A 15,223-nucleotide genomic window follows, 5' to 3' on the forward strand; every position below is an offset into this window, starting at 1 on the left:
GATGGTGTCACCCAAAAGGCTTGTTAGGACTCAGCAGAATTCAAATAATGAACATTTTCACTTTTATCTTTTGTGCATTATTTTGTGAATATGGATTTGTTTAGAACTGAATTCAAATTTAAATGTTGTCATATGTTGTAAATATTTCTCAAAGCTATTCAAAAGTTTGCCTTTACTCTTGAACTTTTGGTTTGGTGAATTCTCAGTGTCTGTAGAGGATTAGCATCTGCTCCCAAAGACCCTTATGGTGCCGACATGCAGCTACACCGAGTCTGCCTGTCTCTCATGAACATATGATTTCCAATCTAAACATTGCAGTTTTTCTGGAACAACACGTGTTGTGAGAGGCCTTCTTGATAATATCCTGTGCTTCAAGCAAGAATGTATGCTGTTGATGAATCTCACTACTTTTGTAGAGTGGAGCTCTTTGAGCCACATATAGTGGGGAAAGAAATCAGCACTTCTTCTTGGGATATATGGCAAATTTTGGTGTAATTTTGGTGTCAGTGCATTCATCTTTCTCTTCATACATTCTGCAGATGTTTGCTGCTGTGTGTAACCAGGAACTAATGTTTGTTCTGGCTGATCTTGAACAAATGTTTTGATGGAAATTTTAGAGAACAATCACTCAAATTGCCATGTGAGCGACCTTGGGGCAGGCAACTCAGGCAGGCTTTTCCTTAGGCCACTCCCCTAGGGTGGGTCAGTTAATCAACTCACCTGTGCAGCATCCTATTTAAGTCCAGGTGTGTAAGTTGTTCATCCTTCTTTACTGCAGCACTGCTTTCTTTGCCCCACCCTCCTCCCCGGCTTCCACCTGTGAGCTCCGTTAGGGCTAGTTATTACCCAAAAGTTTATGGAAATTTGTCTCTTGGAATTGCACGGAGTTTTATGCCAAACTAAAGGAAAGTGAAATGCAAAGTTAAAGTAAAGTGAAATGCTAACTTGAAGGAAAGTGAAATGCTAACTTGAAGGAATGGGAAATGCTAACTTGAAGGAATGGGAAATGCTAACTTGAAGGAATGGGAAATGCTAACTTGGAGGAATGCAAAATGCTTACTCGGAGGAAAGTGAATGCTATTTTAAAGGAAAGTGAATGTCAAAGAATGTGAAAGCAACAAAGTATGTGAAAGCAAACTAAAAGATGTGAAAAATAAATATTATTACTACTGCATGAGTTGTCTGACTGAAATATTTTTTCCTACAGGACACTGGTTAGTTGAACAACCAATACTATTAGCTTTGCAGGCTTGATCCCATGTAAAGTTCATCAGTTGCAGAAAGAGCCCATTACCTTTATATCTTTTTGGAGCAAGTTATTTAAAGACAAACCTTTTTTTGTAAGATCTCTACTAGTGTTCATTTTTGTCTAGCCCATCGATAACTCCAGATATTAGCCAACCAGGGAATTATAATTCTATTTTCATACTTCATTGATGAATAAATAATTGTTTAGACCAGCTCCAAGTTGTTCATTAATGAGAAGTTCTCTCAACTTCTATTAGTATTAGTAAACCCTACATTACCACGGTCTGTTGTGTTTTGTTATACTTGATTCCTACATGGCGTCTTATAATTTTCAGGTATCTGATGACGCCGCTCTCGCTGCTCACATGGAAGCCGCCCTTTAGCGACTCATCAATCTCTTTGCAGAGGCCTGCACAGAGTTTGGCCTCACTATCAGCCTTAAGAAGACCAACATCATGGGCCACGATGTCAGCACCACTCCCTCAATTACCATCGGCGATCACACCCTGGAAGTGGTGGACAAGTTTACATACCTCGGCTCCACAAGCTCCAGCAACCTATCCTTGGACCCCAAGCTCAATGTGAGGATAGGCAAAGCAGCAACTGCTATGGCCCGCCTAGCAAAGCGTGTTTGGGACAATCCCATGCTGACCGTCAAAACAAAGATGCAGGTGTATCAAGCATGCGTGCTGAGTACACCCTTCTGTATGGCAGTTAGGCCTGGACCCTGTACATGCACCAAGAGTGAAGACTGAATGCCTTCCACATGCGCAACCTCAGACGACTTCTTGGCATTATCTGGCCGGATCGCAATCCAAAATGCTGATGTTTTGGCCCAGGCAGGCATGTCAAGCACTTTTGACATCCTCTCTCAGAGGGGCCTGCGCTGGCTCGGACATGTGTGCAGGATGGACGCATCCCAAAGGACATCCTCTATGGTGAGCTTACCACTGGAACACGGCCAACTAGACGACCTGCCCTGGGTTACAAGGATGTTTGCAAGAGGGATCTGAAGTCATGCAACATCAACCCAGCAGATTTTGAAATGGCATCTTCCGACCGCTCTAGCTGGCGTGCCAACATCATAACCTGCAGCAAGCTGGCTGAGAAGAAGAGAGAGATCCAGTGCGAGGAAAGGAAGAGCTGCAAACATCAGAGAACCCAGCCCAACACCGCCATCGTACCCCCCATGGACCACACTTGCAGCAAATGCGGCTCCCGCATTGGCTTACTCAGCCACAGTCGCCACTGCTGCCCGACGACAAACAAACTAAAAAAGTGCATCGACATGAAAGCAAAAACATTAGTGACTTACATATATCTATCAATGTATCTATCTATATATGTCTATTTTTATATATATATCTATATATAGATATATATATAGATATATATGCATGTCTGCATGTTAGCATCAATAGGTGTCAAGAGGTTAGAATGAAAGCTTTAATGTCGTCTAATGTTTTCGTCTTCAGTTTGATCTCCATCACCCCTTCCAATGTATAACACTAGCTCCCTCCTCGGGATGGGTACCGTGCCCCGGTATTGAACCAGCGCCGGGGCCGCATTCTTCAAGACCGCAGTATCGTTAAGATCTGACCTGAACGGTTCTGCTATCGGTACTGGAGAAGTTACTTTTTCTTTTTTTTTGTGTCCCACAAAATATAAGCGTTATCTGTCATATTTAACTCACCAAGTCAGTCAATTTTCCGTTAATTAATGATTATATTAATTTCGGTATTCTCGTTGAAGAGGAGAGCTCTGTCTGTCTATTTGTGTGCACGGGGGGCGGGGCTGTTGTTCAGACAGCACGCGCCGCGCGCGCGCGCACACAAGACAAGGCAGCGCACACACAGTAAGTGGCGATCTTGTAGGGGACACGTGAGCGCCCTAGACTAAGAACTAACGTTTCTGCGTAAAAATTATTAAGTTTGCCTACCATGCTGTCACTTTGCTACTACGATGACCGTATGTTGCGCTGTTTGTGCGGAACAGGCTGGGCAGCGGGAGGGGGGGTGGGGGGGGGGGGGGCGTTGCACGCGGAGCATACAAAAAACAGGTAGAGAGGCGGGGCTTAGACTCACCGCTTATGATTCCAGACCCGCGACAAACCATCAGCTGCTTCCTAATACTTAATAATAATTAATAACTAATGATAGTTGTCATCCGTAAAATTAATATCATTTATTGGGTTTACTGGATTTAAAGAAAAATAAATGGAGTTGGCAAAATAGAAAGGAATCTGCATCAAAGTGAATTTGTTTCCATCATTTAACTTAACTTAACTTAACTTAACTCTTGTGTTTGACAGACAGAAAAGTCTATTCAAGGTTGTGGAAAATGGACAAAAGATCAAAGGAAAGATCACACTCATAAATAATAAAAACAATTAGATTAAATAATTAAATAAATATCCTGTCTGGAACATTCTCATGTATAAAGTAAAATGTTTTGTTAAAAAAAACAATGTTGTTGCATAGTGAGGAAATAAAACACTTTATGTTCTTAATTTGTTATTTATTTATTTTTTTTCGTCCTCAAAAAGTATCGATAAGAGTACCGATAAGAGTACCGGATCGATAAGCAGTATCGATAAGAGTAGTAGTATCGTTAAAACCTTAACGATACCCATCCCTACTCCCTCCTGCTAACATTCATCCATAATGATGTCATTTTTATCTACTCTACTACTGCTACTACTCTACAACTTCTGCTTTTTACCACTGGCTCCCACTTTTCAAAGTCCACTACTTCTGACAGGGTTGATTTGTCTTGTTGCTGTTTCCATGACAACATATTTTAAAAGAGTGGGTGATGTGTTCAACCCACTGACTGTATATTAGAACTGGACCAACTGAGTGTGACGTCAGCATAGAAAATGATTGGCTTCTGGCTCCAGCCAAATGATTTTTTTGCGATACTGACGTTGCCATGTTGGAGCCAGATGATGACGGTCAGAGGTCAGAGATTGGTCTGAGTCAACATTTATATGGCGACTGCTCTAGTCGAGGTCCACATCCCTTCTACTTGAAAGTGGGTAAATCTATGAACCGAACGTTTATTTTTATTGAGGCATCTGATTGGCCAGTTTATAACTTGAATAACTTGTGCTACAGAAGGAAATCATACAAAAAAAAATCAGGATTAGCAAGAACATGTAAAAAAAAAAGAAAAGGTAGCAGAGCAAGAACAGTTATTCTGAGAAATATAATGACTGAGTAATAGCTGTTTATTTTTCTATTAAAGTCTATAGGATTTTGCCTTCTTGGAGCCAGGGGTACTTCATGTTTGGAAAGCCAGGGGGGAGGAGTCATTCAGTCCAGTTTTCCCTATACAATGCACGGTTCAACCTCCAGCTTGGCAACCTTTTCTTTTCACCTTTATCCTTCCGCCTGCCCAGCATTTTAACCAAAAGCAGCAATTTTTGGCGTCTGATTTGAAGCTCTTAAAAATTAAGCAGGGTGCAGTTTATCAAGCCATCACTGGGGCTTAATTTGAAGTCAAAGTGTGAGTGTTCGTTGAATTAAGAGTTACTGGGGTGGTTTTCTTTACCATAGATTCTTTGACTGCAAGGACACTTCTCCTGAGTGGAATGACACAGCCTCCTCTTGAAAGTCCTCTTATGATCTGCTACACTGTCAGAAAAAAGGGTACGGTTGGGGTACGTTTGTGAACACTTAGGGTACAAATGGTGAATTTGTACCCTAAGTGAGTCATAATTACACCTTAGGGTACTCATATGTACCATTTAAGGATAAAAAAGGTACAAATATGTTTCCAACCATCAGAGGGCCCATATTTGGACCCTTTATTCCACTAACAAAGGTACAATCACTTATGTGACAAAAGTAATAATTCAAAGTACATGAAACGTCACCCTAAATAATTTAATACGTTGTTGGTTATTTGGAAAAGATGCACAAAATAACCAAATATATTTAAGAGACCACACATCTTTTATGACTAGTTCTGAACAGTACACAAGCACATTATATTTTATTGATTGTGCAGAGCATCAAGATAATAACTTTTAAACATGTATTAGTGCCAGCCTGTTTTTTTTTTTACTTATATAAGAGCTGTTTTAAGTTTTGCCTTTAATTTAGAGCAAAAGCACAATGTAGACAAAATTATTTGATGTTTTTAACCTTATATGGTGTACTTTAACTTGGCCTAAATTCAATTTAAATTTCTAGTCTTTGAGCTGTTAATTTAAGTTATTTTCTTTCTAATCATACATTCTCATAAAAAAGCAAATTTCTCTGTTACTACGTTACATTAAGTGTACATATTAGTACCTTTTAGCTTTTGTACCTACACAGGAAAAATGAGAGAGTACTTTTTTCGGAGGTACCATCAGTAATTATTATTTAAGTAGGTGTAAAAACGTAGAGGAACTATGTTGGAGTAAACCAGCGAGACCACGCCCACTCTACTTTCTTAAGTTTCGTTTCTTCCGCCATTTTGTTATCCCGCAGCGGCCGGAGGAAGATAGAGGCTGTGACTGAGGTAAGTCTGCTAATTGCTCAAAAATAAGTTGGAAACTTGTTTTAAGCGGGTTCGGTTATTTTATCTGTAAGGAATAACTTTTGTGTAGTGGAATGCTGCTATTCCACCGTGTATGTGCCTGTGAGGAGATTGAAAACTACGAGCAGGAGTTTGCTAACGGTTAGCCTCAGCCGTTTGAAGTTCAGCTAAATGCAGCCATTAAATAAATTAAGCTGTTGTTTTTATTGGTGTTGTACCGCGTTCCGTTAAATACATGTAAATATATACATTTTTTCACTAGATAATTCTGTCGCCGTTTTACCGATGTATGCTGGCGTTGATGCACCGTTGTTGTTGCCTACCCCCCCCCCTTTTTTTTCTTTTTTCTTTCTGTCTTTCTTAGTAAGGAAGCCAGCTACTTTTGAAACGACCAGCTCCATAATTCCTACTGATATTTCAGGTCCGTCGAATTCAATGCGTTAATCATTTTAATCTGTAATGTGTAGGAGTCCAATAACGTTTTATTTTTATTTTTTTTACACCGCAGTATGGCGGTCCTTCCCATTTATGTCAGCCTGCCTTAACTGCTGTGCGCGCGCAGCCACCATTTCTCGAATGCAAGACAGTGACAGACTGTTTAGGTTGTCATGATCATGATCGCTCATCACACTGTGTTGTTGATTTTGATCATTCTCCTGCAGAGTTTTTTTTTTTAAATGGAGGTCCGTGATTCCAGATACTCGTCACGATTTCCCAAACCAAAAACTCATCTATAAAGCAGGAAAAAAATAATTTTTTTAAATGAACTTCCAAGAAATTAATCTGTAGGCCCTTAGAAGCCAGTGCATTGTTGTCAGTGTTGTTTTTTTTAGCAGTTCTGCAAATTCTGCAACATTGCTGTGGCAGCTAGTGTGAACTGTATATTTGCCATTACTATTTTAAAATGTATTAATTTATTTGGAACAGGGCTTAGATCTGAATAAATGCTGTGTTGGTACCTTTTGGTGTTGTAATGTTTTTTCTTTTTTGTAATTATTTTTTTCCCACCAGGAAAGATGCAAGCTGTGCGTGAACATGTCGAACGCCAAAAAAAAAAAAAAATGTTTTGAAGTTCAGCTGACCTTCAAATCCTTTTGGGAATGCGGTGAGTGGAAACATCACAATTTCCAGCATTTTTCTTTACAGGAATCAGTCAACTTTGTGGAAAAACTGTCAGCTGTGATGCAAACAGATTTTTTTAATTGCTTTTTAATTTAAAGATAATTTCTGTGCTGTATTCTAAACATAATTTTGCTGTGTTCACAGCTGCCAAAAAGTTGAACATCCCAACCTTGGACTTGAAAGTGTTTGATGACTCAAAGACAGAAGTTGATGAGCAGGTTTTTGATCTCCTGTTGAAAAACCCAAACCTTGGTGTGTTGGAAATTTGTCTGGCCGAAGATACAAATCCAGAAGGTGAAGTTCTTCTTTTAAATTGTAATTTATCTATTCTGTTTTGAATGGTTTTGGGTAAATTCCCCTTTGATGCCTGAATTTATTTCCAAGGGAAATAATCTGTGTTTTTGCTTTCAAGTACATGCTAAATTAAGAACATTTTTGAGCTGAAGAGTTTTGATTGTATATTTGCATCAATAGGAGTCAAAGGGTTAATGATTTATTTGACAGGACAGTGTGGGGAACAAAACACGGGCAAATAAGTGAGTTTTTTTATCCTATTGCTGTCTTAGACAAGATAATAAATCTGCTAAACTGTTAAGTCGGTCAGTATTTAAAAATCTTTGTTTTTACTTTTTTTGTTTTTGCTATCATACTAATTTAAATATTACAGTAACTGAAAGTTTTAATACTTTGACAGATCAGCCGAGTTGTCCTGCAAAGAGCTGCAATACCAGTTCAAGTGGAGATACTGAAGTGGACTCAGATGACACCATAATATTACAACACAGTCCTACAACAAGACGAAGACTTGAAGACACCTCTCTTGCCAAAGTAAGTAAATAATTTTTTCACAAAGTCATTTCAAGCATTCAAAGTCAGGCTGTCTTTCCAATTCAGTTTAGTTGTCAAACAGTGCAGTATGGCAGATCATCCAAACTAGTTTAAAGTTTTCTAGGGAAACAGCAGATTGCACCGAGTAAGTCACAACACATTGAATACATTCTGGAATACTGTCCTCATCATACAAACATATAATTCTTCTGTATTTCCTTCAACAAAGCTCTGCATAATTAACAAGATATTGACTATACGGGCGACAGTGGCTCAGGTGGTTGAGCGGGTCGTCCAATGACCGAAGGGTTGGCGGTTCTATCCCCGCTCCCACCAGCCAAAATGTCGTTGTGTCCTTGGGCCAGACACTCCACCCTCCTTGCCTCCAGTGTGGCTCCACTGGTGTGTGTGAATGTGCATGAATGATCCCGGTGATGGTCAGAGGGGCCGTAGGCGCGATGTGGCAGCCACGCCTCTGTCAGTCTGCCACAGGGCAGCTGTGGCTACAACAGTAGCTTACCGTCACCAAGTGTGAATGAATAATGGACACACTGTAAGCGCTTTGAGTGTCTTGAAAAGCGCAGTTAAATCCAATCCATTATTATTATACAAAGACAGACATTGATTATGCAGTTTTTGAGAGGGAAAAATGTTTTCTGGGACATGGTTTCTGCAGTTCAATTGGAATTCACCTTCAAGTTCTTGACAGGACTGTTTTGCAGAGTTAACCGGCCTTAATTTCCCATCATGCCATTGTTTACGCTCCCATTACCTTACAGTCCCTCACAACCCCCAAGCAACAGAATTGGCGTGCAATATTGGAGCTATCCAGCCTTATAGATGTAAGCCAGATGCCAACTCAGACGAGGAGAATGAAGACAAGCGCTCCGCTTGTGGCCTGCCAAATGTAGCTAGCTTTCTCAAATTACATCTTTTCATCTGCTCCTGATTCATCCCAATTTGAGAAAATAAATATTGACAAACAGTTTTATTCTTAAATCTTATAACGATGTCATCTAGGGTTGTGCCGATGGACGATACCATCGTCCATCGTGATGGGTGAGTGACATCACGATGGAAAGACACCATCGTGATGCCACGCCCCCGCCACGTTGCGAGTCGACACCATAAGCCGCGGTTACATGTACAAAATATCTCGATGGGATCAATGGTCGGATTAGAATCCAACCGTGTACATGGGCCCAGAAAAATGTTTTCAGAATATAAAAACGTTCACTAAGGTCACACTTTCCGTCGGAATAAATCATTCGCACATGCGCAGTAGGGTTTGAAAACCGGAAGAATATAAATTCCGCCGAGCGGCTTTTTTTTTTCAAACTTTATTGAATGTAACAATTCAATACAAAACAATGTTAAACAGCGCCGAGCGGCTATATACATTGACATGTCAGCTCGGTAAAATACGAGATGATCTTCTAAACGTGCTTTTAATAATGATACGGTTATTATGAAACACCTGTTCGCTCATCATTTGAATTTTAATCCGTGTGGTCAGTGCTTTTTCTGAACGAAGCCAGGATTAGCAGTATGCTAACACGGGCTAACAACATTAGCTTTGGGTGGTGCTGCTTGCTGGCTGCACGTAAACATGTAAGAATAACATCAGCCTTCATTTAGTCGGGACACGACTGGAAACACAAATCCGCGTGATTGTTTGAATGTTTTCTAAGGACTGAGCGACATTTCTGCTTTGAAGCTCAAACCGCTGTGTGTGTGTGCTGACGATCCGAGCTGTGCTCACACACACACTTTTAGACCCGGTTCTGAGTTCGGTTGTTTGTACCCCTAGAGCTGCGGGACGGATCGCAGTCTTAAATCTCCCACACATAGCGCTCATGTAACAAAGCACCCCCCCCCCCCCCCCTTCCCCTCAAACACAAAGCTGTAAGTCCGCGCTCCGCCGGTCCACTTCACTAGTGAAGTGCGGGAGCGGACTACTTCTTTTCTATTTTGTTTGTTACTTTTTTTGTTAAAGTCACTTCCCTCAGTTTATACTGGATCATCGTGGATTAGTCATTAGTTGGGAAATAAAATGAAAAAAGCAAAAAAACGAATAGCAGTTATATAAGAATGAAAAATGTAAAAAATCCCCCCCCCCCCCCCCCCCCCCGACGATTTCATCGTCCATCCCGATGGTTGACAGCAAACATCGTCAACGGCCAATTTAAGGGACATCGCCCAACCCTAATGTCATCATAATAATGCCACATTTTAAAAAATAACTTTCATTGGAGTGGGTCCCCAATTTTTAACATGTCGCAGTATTTTTCTCATGAGCACGTTTAAAACTGCACATCTGAGTATTCACTCAAATTGGGATGAATCAGGAACAGACAAAATACATGCAGTTTGAGGAAGGTCTCTATTGTGACGCACCACATGAAATGAAGTGGGTCCGAGTCCCTCTGCTCTGCTCTATTCTGATGCGTCCACTTGCAGACAAACAGATCCATTAACATCTTCATCATACTTGTCTGAGCTTGATCTAAACTATGGCCGGAAAGCTTCAATATTGCTCACCATTTTGGTTTCACCACTAATGTTAGTTTTAGGTTGGAAGGACTGTACGCTAGAGGGAGAGGGCGTAAACAAAGGGATGATCGGACATCAGCAGAGGGTAACCACTGTGTCAATAGCCCCGCCTACAACTCAGAAGTTAATTTCTGATCAACTCCAAACCACTCTGCACAAACTGTCTTTAAACATCATCTCAAAGTGCTTTAACCCCAGTAATCAGTGATTGCAGTTGTATTTTTTATTATTAATATGGACTTTTAAATTTGATCCAATAGGTGGTTGCTGTCATTGGTGAGGATGCATCATCCGTTGAAGGTCATGTGAATGTCCTGCATATCCAGTACAGCAAGGTGCGAGAGGATATACTAAAGAAGTACCCTTTCTTGAAGACAACCTCAGGGGTCAGTGACATTTTAAATCAGTTCTCAGCTTAAAATGCATTTTGAATGTCAATATAAGCTGAGACATCTGCTAAAATGACCATTAACAGCTTTAATTCAATTGTAAAAACATTGTAATTTTCTAAACCCATATATAAATATATAGTCATTCAAGCCAAGTAATATTTATACAATGAGATCACTAAAGGGAAATGGCAACGAAAGAGGCAACAAAGAATATTAGAATGTTTTATTTCTTTTGTTTGTTTTAGTTAAAGTGAATGATTGATTAATTTTCTAATTTTTTTTAATTTTCAGTTGTTTGATGAAGTTGACCGAATGCATCCATCACCTGTCAGTTTAAGCCAGCGCTTCAAGGACGGCGTTTACCAGTATTGTGCCAAAGGTGCTTGAGCTTGTTCAAAGAAAAGCTCCATTAGCCAAAGTCTCCAAAGAATCAAGAGAAGAGAAGCTTGCAGAGGATCTACTAGGTATTGACATAAATGTAAGCCTTGGTAATCTTTAGCGTGTTTTATAGTTCTTCTTTTTAGAATTCGTATCAATATTATTTGATCACATTTATGCATTTTATTATTTAAATTATGCATTTAAACTTGGTTATAAGTTTACTTTTATATTTATTTTTAGAAAATGTCGAATGCAGTAGAAAGATGTACTTAAAATGAGGTCTAGTGCTTCTTTTGTTAATGTCACAAGTTTTATTTCATGGTTTAAAAATGGTAACTGAAGTGCTATGTGCTGTTTACAATTGATCAAATGTTAAGGTTATGGTTACAATGAATGCAATGTGAACTGAAGGAAAAATATAGATTTTTCATTATTGTAAAATTGCTAATTGTAAATATATGCATCCTGTTGTGACACTGTAAATACTGTGAAATGTCAGAATTGTAATTTTTTTGAATGTTTAATAAATGTGATAAACATTATACTGGACTTTTAATGTGCTGTATCTGGTACAAATTTGCCATCAAAGGGTACAAAAGGCTTGTCACTGGGGCAGTACCCTTAAAAGAACAAATTTGTACCTTTTTTAAAGGTACATTATGGTACCATAGCACTATAAGGTACAATTTAGTCCACAGAGGTACATATTTGCCTTTGAAAGGTACATACTGAAAGGGTACAGATGCGCACCTATATGAAAGGGTACAACATTTGTACCCTTGAGGGTACTGCCCCAGTGACAAGCCATTGTACCTCTAAAGGTACAAATTTTGCACATTTTTTCTGACAGTGTAGGGGTTTGATCTCAGACTGATAAAGCCTCTGAGTAGGCTAAGGAGCATAAATGACAGGTGACCATGGTTCTTCACTTCTAGAGGATGATCAGACCCATGGAGGAAAAAAAATCAGTCTAATTTTAACTGACATTTTAAAAATGTGGTCAATGAGGTCATGCGTTCACGCCTGTGGTCCATCTCTACTTATTTTGGCCTTTTTACTGTGTGTAAAATGTGTTCATCTGGTTAACATGCTGTGTGGAACAGCTAAAAAACCTGAAAACCTTTGATCAGAGCGTTTAAAGGTCAGAATGTTTAGAGTTTTTATGTTTGAGAGACTATTAATGAGCTCAGCAAACCGGTTTGAGTGCCATGCTTGAAGGAAATGGACGTAAAACGTTGAAAGTGAGGCAGACACAGATTTGAGCTTCTCACCGTGTAATGAACATGGTGACAGAGCCATGAGTGCGACTTGTTTGCATTCCAGCTTGGCATGCTTCAGTGCCCCTCTTTCATGCCCGTTTTTTTTTTTTTTTTACTTTGAATGCCATGCTTAAGATAATATTTGGAAAATGTTAAGGTTTCGGTCAAGGTGTTTTAACCGCCGAAGACAAGATGGAGCAGGAGAGCCCTCGCTTCACAGCACACTAATGAAGCTCAGTGCAGACACGCTGACCCTATCCCAAAACCCTTTTGAAGAAACACTCCCACAACAGACATGCACGCACAGTACAACTGCTACGACAAATCCATCCTCGCCACGCACGACTGCGTCTGCAGCACATGGCCGACTTTTCCAGCTCTTAGAATTTATGATAATTGCGTTTGAATTTTCAAATGACTCTGCCAAAACATTGGCGGGATTTCCTGAGGGCTATCTCTTTGACTGTTTATGCCACGTGTTTAAAAATAAAACTCTAACCATTTCTTTTCTCCTGGTGTTTATTCGGCTGTATCTGAGAAAATGGACTAATGTGGTATGTGATGAAAAGAGATGTCAAAATGACAGGCCGGCCTGTTGTCACACAGCTTAACACTCAAGAAGCTGTGGTTGGTAAGCCATATATTACAATGCTGTTTATTTTTCTGCAGGTGTGCATGCATGAGTGTGTTTGGGTACATGTAGTGTATGACAGATATTAAGTGCTTGTGTTCTTGAGTGTTTGAGTATTTGTATGTGCTGGGAAGTTCATAAATGTGTGTGTGTGTGTTGCTGCAGTACCTTCCAGGCTGGTGTGTGTTTACCTTGGCCTGATCCCAGACCTTCATCGCTTCTCTGCTGATAGCTTCAATCCTCCATCCCTTCATCCCTCCAGCTATTTACAAGTCTGCTGGAGACTGCCTCTCCCTTTCTGCCAACATCCAATCCGTTTTTTCTCTCTCATCTCATTCAAAAAGGAAGAAAAAAAAACAACTTTCCTTGACTTGCTCTTTTACTCCACCAAACAGATTCAATTATCACCAAATGTATATCCACCAGTTAGTCATTTATTCCTTTTTGCGATATCGGTCTTCTTATGACTGTTATGATCATCCTCCAGTGTATGGAAACAAACATTTTTGGAAAGCTGTTTTCTGGGGTTTGTGTGGACAAAGACATAAACAGATTCTGCGTAGCTTTCACACAAATTGAGTTCAAGACAGATTTTCCAAGACCCTCGAACATGTTTGTCATCTAAAAAACTGTTGCTAATTTCAACATGTGGAAGTAAAGTTTGAGCAGTTTTTGCACAAACTAAAATAACAACTAAAATACTGCAAAAGACTCAATTACAGAGGGAAAGTCCTTGTCAGCTGTCCACCTCCTCTCAGGACAAGAAACAATCCAGGAAGATGGATGAAAGAATCTAAAGTTAAACGGGAGGAATGAAATTAACCGGTTACATTTGCCAAAGGGACAACACTTTTTACACTTGACGTCTTGTTTCTAGAGGTAGATAAGAGGACAAGAGGACAATTCAAATGAAGAAGTGAGACAAATGTCCCCATCTAACTAGTTATGATCAAAAAAAACAAAAAACTATTGTTTATCTGGTATCCTTGATGTTCGACATGCAAAGCTTTTTAAATTCAGAATACATTTTTACTAATGTTACTGCTCTGCCAGCATTCCGAGCCTGCTGTTGGGACAGAGTAAAAGACCTTTATGTTTCTCTTCAATTATTCACGTATTTTATGTTATTTTTTTTTGGTAACAAATATTTTGCCATAAAGGAAAGAAGTACTGGTTTAAATTTTAAATAAGTGAATGTGCAGAAAAATGTTTTATGAATATGTTCTTGCAGGTTTTGTCTCAGTGAACGCATTGATCTCAAAGTTCCTACACTGAATCAGAACTCTTTTTCCCTGTGCTTCTACGACTGTCCTTTGATGTTTTTTTATGTATAACCTATATTCAGAAATTAATAGTTTCCTGTGATCTGTTTAGCTGCTTAGTTGTTTGACTTTGTTGAGCTGAATCAGGCATTGTAGTAAAATGTTTTCGCATTGAATTAAAGCCCTTTATTTAGGCGCATTATTGTTTGTCGACAGCATTACATACTGCTCTTCTCTCGTGGAATAGCACTCAGAACTCTCTGCGAGTGCAGGAACACGTTTCCCTAAGTTGCTTTAAAAAAAAAGCTTTCTGAGTGTGTGACCGAAGAGTGTACAGGTATATTTTAATCTTGAGCTGATTTTAAATGTGTTTTATTTTCATGTTTTTATGTTTACTTGTTTTTGTGTGTGTGTGTGTGTGTGTATGTGCCAATGCCCCTTGGACTTGAGATTTTATCTCAAGTCACTTCCTGATAAAATAAAGGTAAAAAATAAAAATAAAAATAAACATCCATAAATGACTTGCTTTTTAGCAGTGAAGAAGGAGCCTTTTTTCTATTTTTTTTTCTAGTAAATACTAGTAAACTTTTTAAGTAATGATTAACTGTTTTTAATTGTGAGTTTTTATTTGTTGCATTTTTATTTATTGCTTATTACCCTGCCTGAAGAACTTAATTTTGTACGTTTTACATTTGTTGCCATTTGCAAATGTTTAAAAGTTAAACGGAAGAGCTATTTGTATTTAAAAAGAATTGTGATTATGGAATGTTAGAGTATTTTACTTTCCTATTTCAGCTGACTGCAGTTAAATTGACATCTTTATGAAAACTGTCAATATTTTAACTGATCAACCTTAGCTCCCACATTTTTAAATGTGGGCGGCGGTGGCTCAGGTGGTTGAGCAGGTTGTCCAATGATCGAAGGGTCAGCGATTCGACCCCCCCCCACCACCACCACCAGTCAACTGGGGGCAAGACACTTCACCATCCTTCCCTCCAGTGTGGCTCCGGTGATGCTAAC

At 39.4% G+C, this 15,223-nt stretch overlaps 1 protein-coding gene across 1 annotated transcript; it reads left to right on the plus strand.

Moving 5' to 3' along the window:
* Positions 1-5,652: 5,652 nt before the first annotated feature.
* Positions 5,653-11,593, plus strand: LOC144996376 (uncharacterized). Its single transcript, XM_078955821.1, has 7 exons — positions 5,653-5,757; positions 6,787-6,880; positions 7,042-7,191; positions 7,407-7,433; positions 7,592-7,725; positions 10,539-10,664; positions 10,962-11,593. Exons 2-7 carry the CDS (start codon positions 6,811-6,813, stop codon positions 11,055-11,057), a joined length of 603 nt encoding a protein of 200 aa, XP_078811947.1. The 5' UTR covers positions 5,653-5,757; positions 6,787-6,810; the 3' UTR covers positions 11,058-11,593.
* Positions 11,594-15,223: the final 3,630 nt, after the last annotated feature.

This window comes from Oryzias latipes, chromosome 12 (genome assembly GCF_053564925.1).
Source record: "Oryzias latipes strain Hd-rR chromosome 12, Olatipes_Hd-rR_3.1".
Classification (NCBI taxonomy): Eukaryota; Metazoa; Chordata; class Actinopteri; order Beloniformes; family Adrianichthyidae; genus Oryzias; species Oryzias latipes.

What these genes read in the sequence shown, in the direction of transcription:
- LOC144996376 (XM_078955821.1), top strand. Translation starts at nt 6,811, where the DNA reads ATGTCGAACGCCAAAAAAAAAAAAAAATGTTTTGAAGTTCAGCTGACC. An exon ending in CAAATCCTTTTGGGAATGCG is followed by an intron (nt 6,881 to 7,041) that starts GTGAGTGGAAAC and finishes CTGTGTTCACAG; the next exon opens with CTGCCAAAAAGTTGAACATC. An exon ending in AAGACACCTCTCTTGCCAAA is followed by an intron (nt 7,726 to 10,538) that starts GTAAGTAAATAA and finishes TTGATCCAATAG; the next exon opens with GTGGTTGCTGTCATTGGTGA.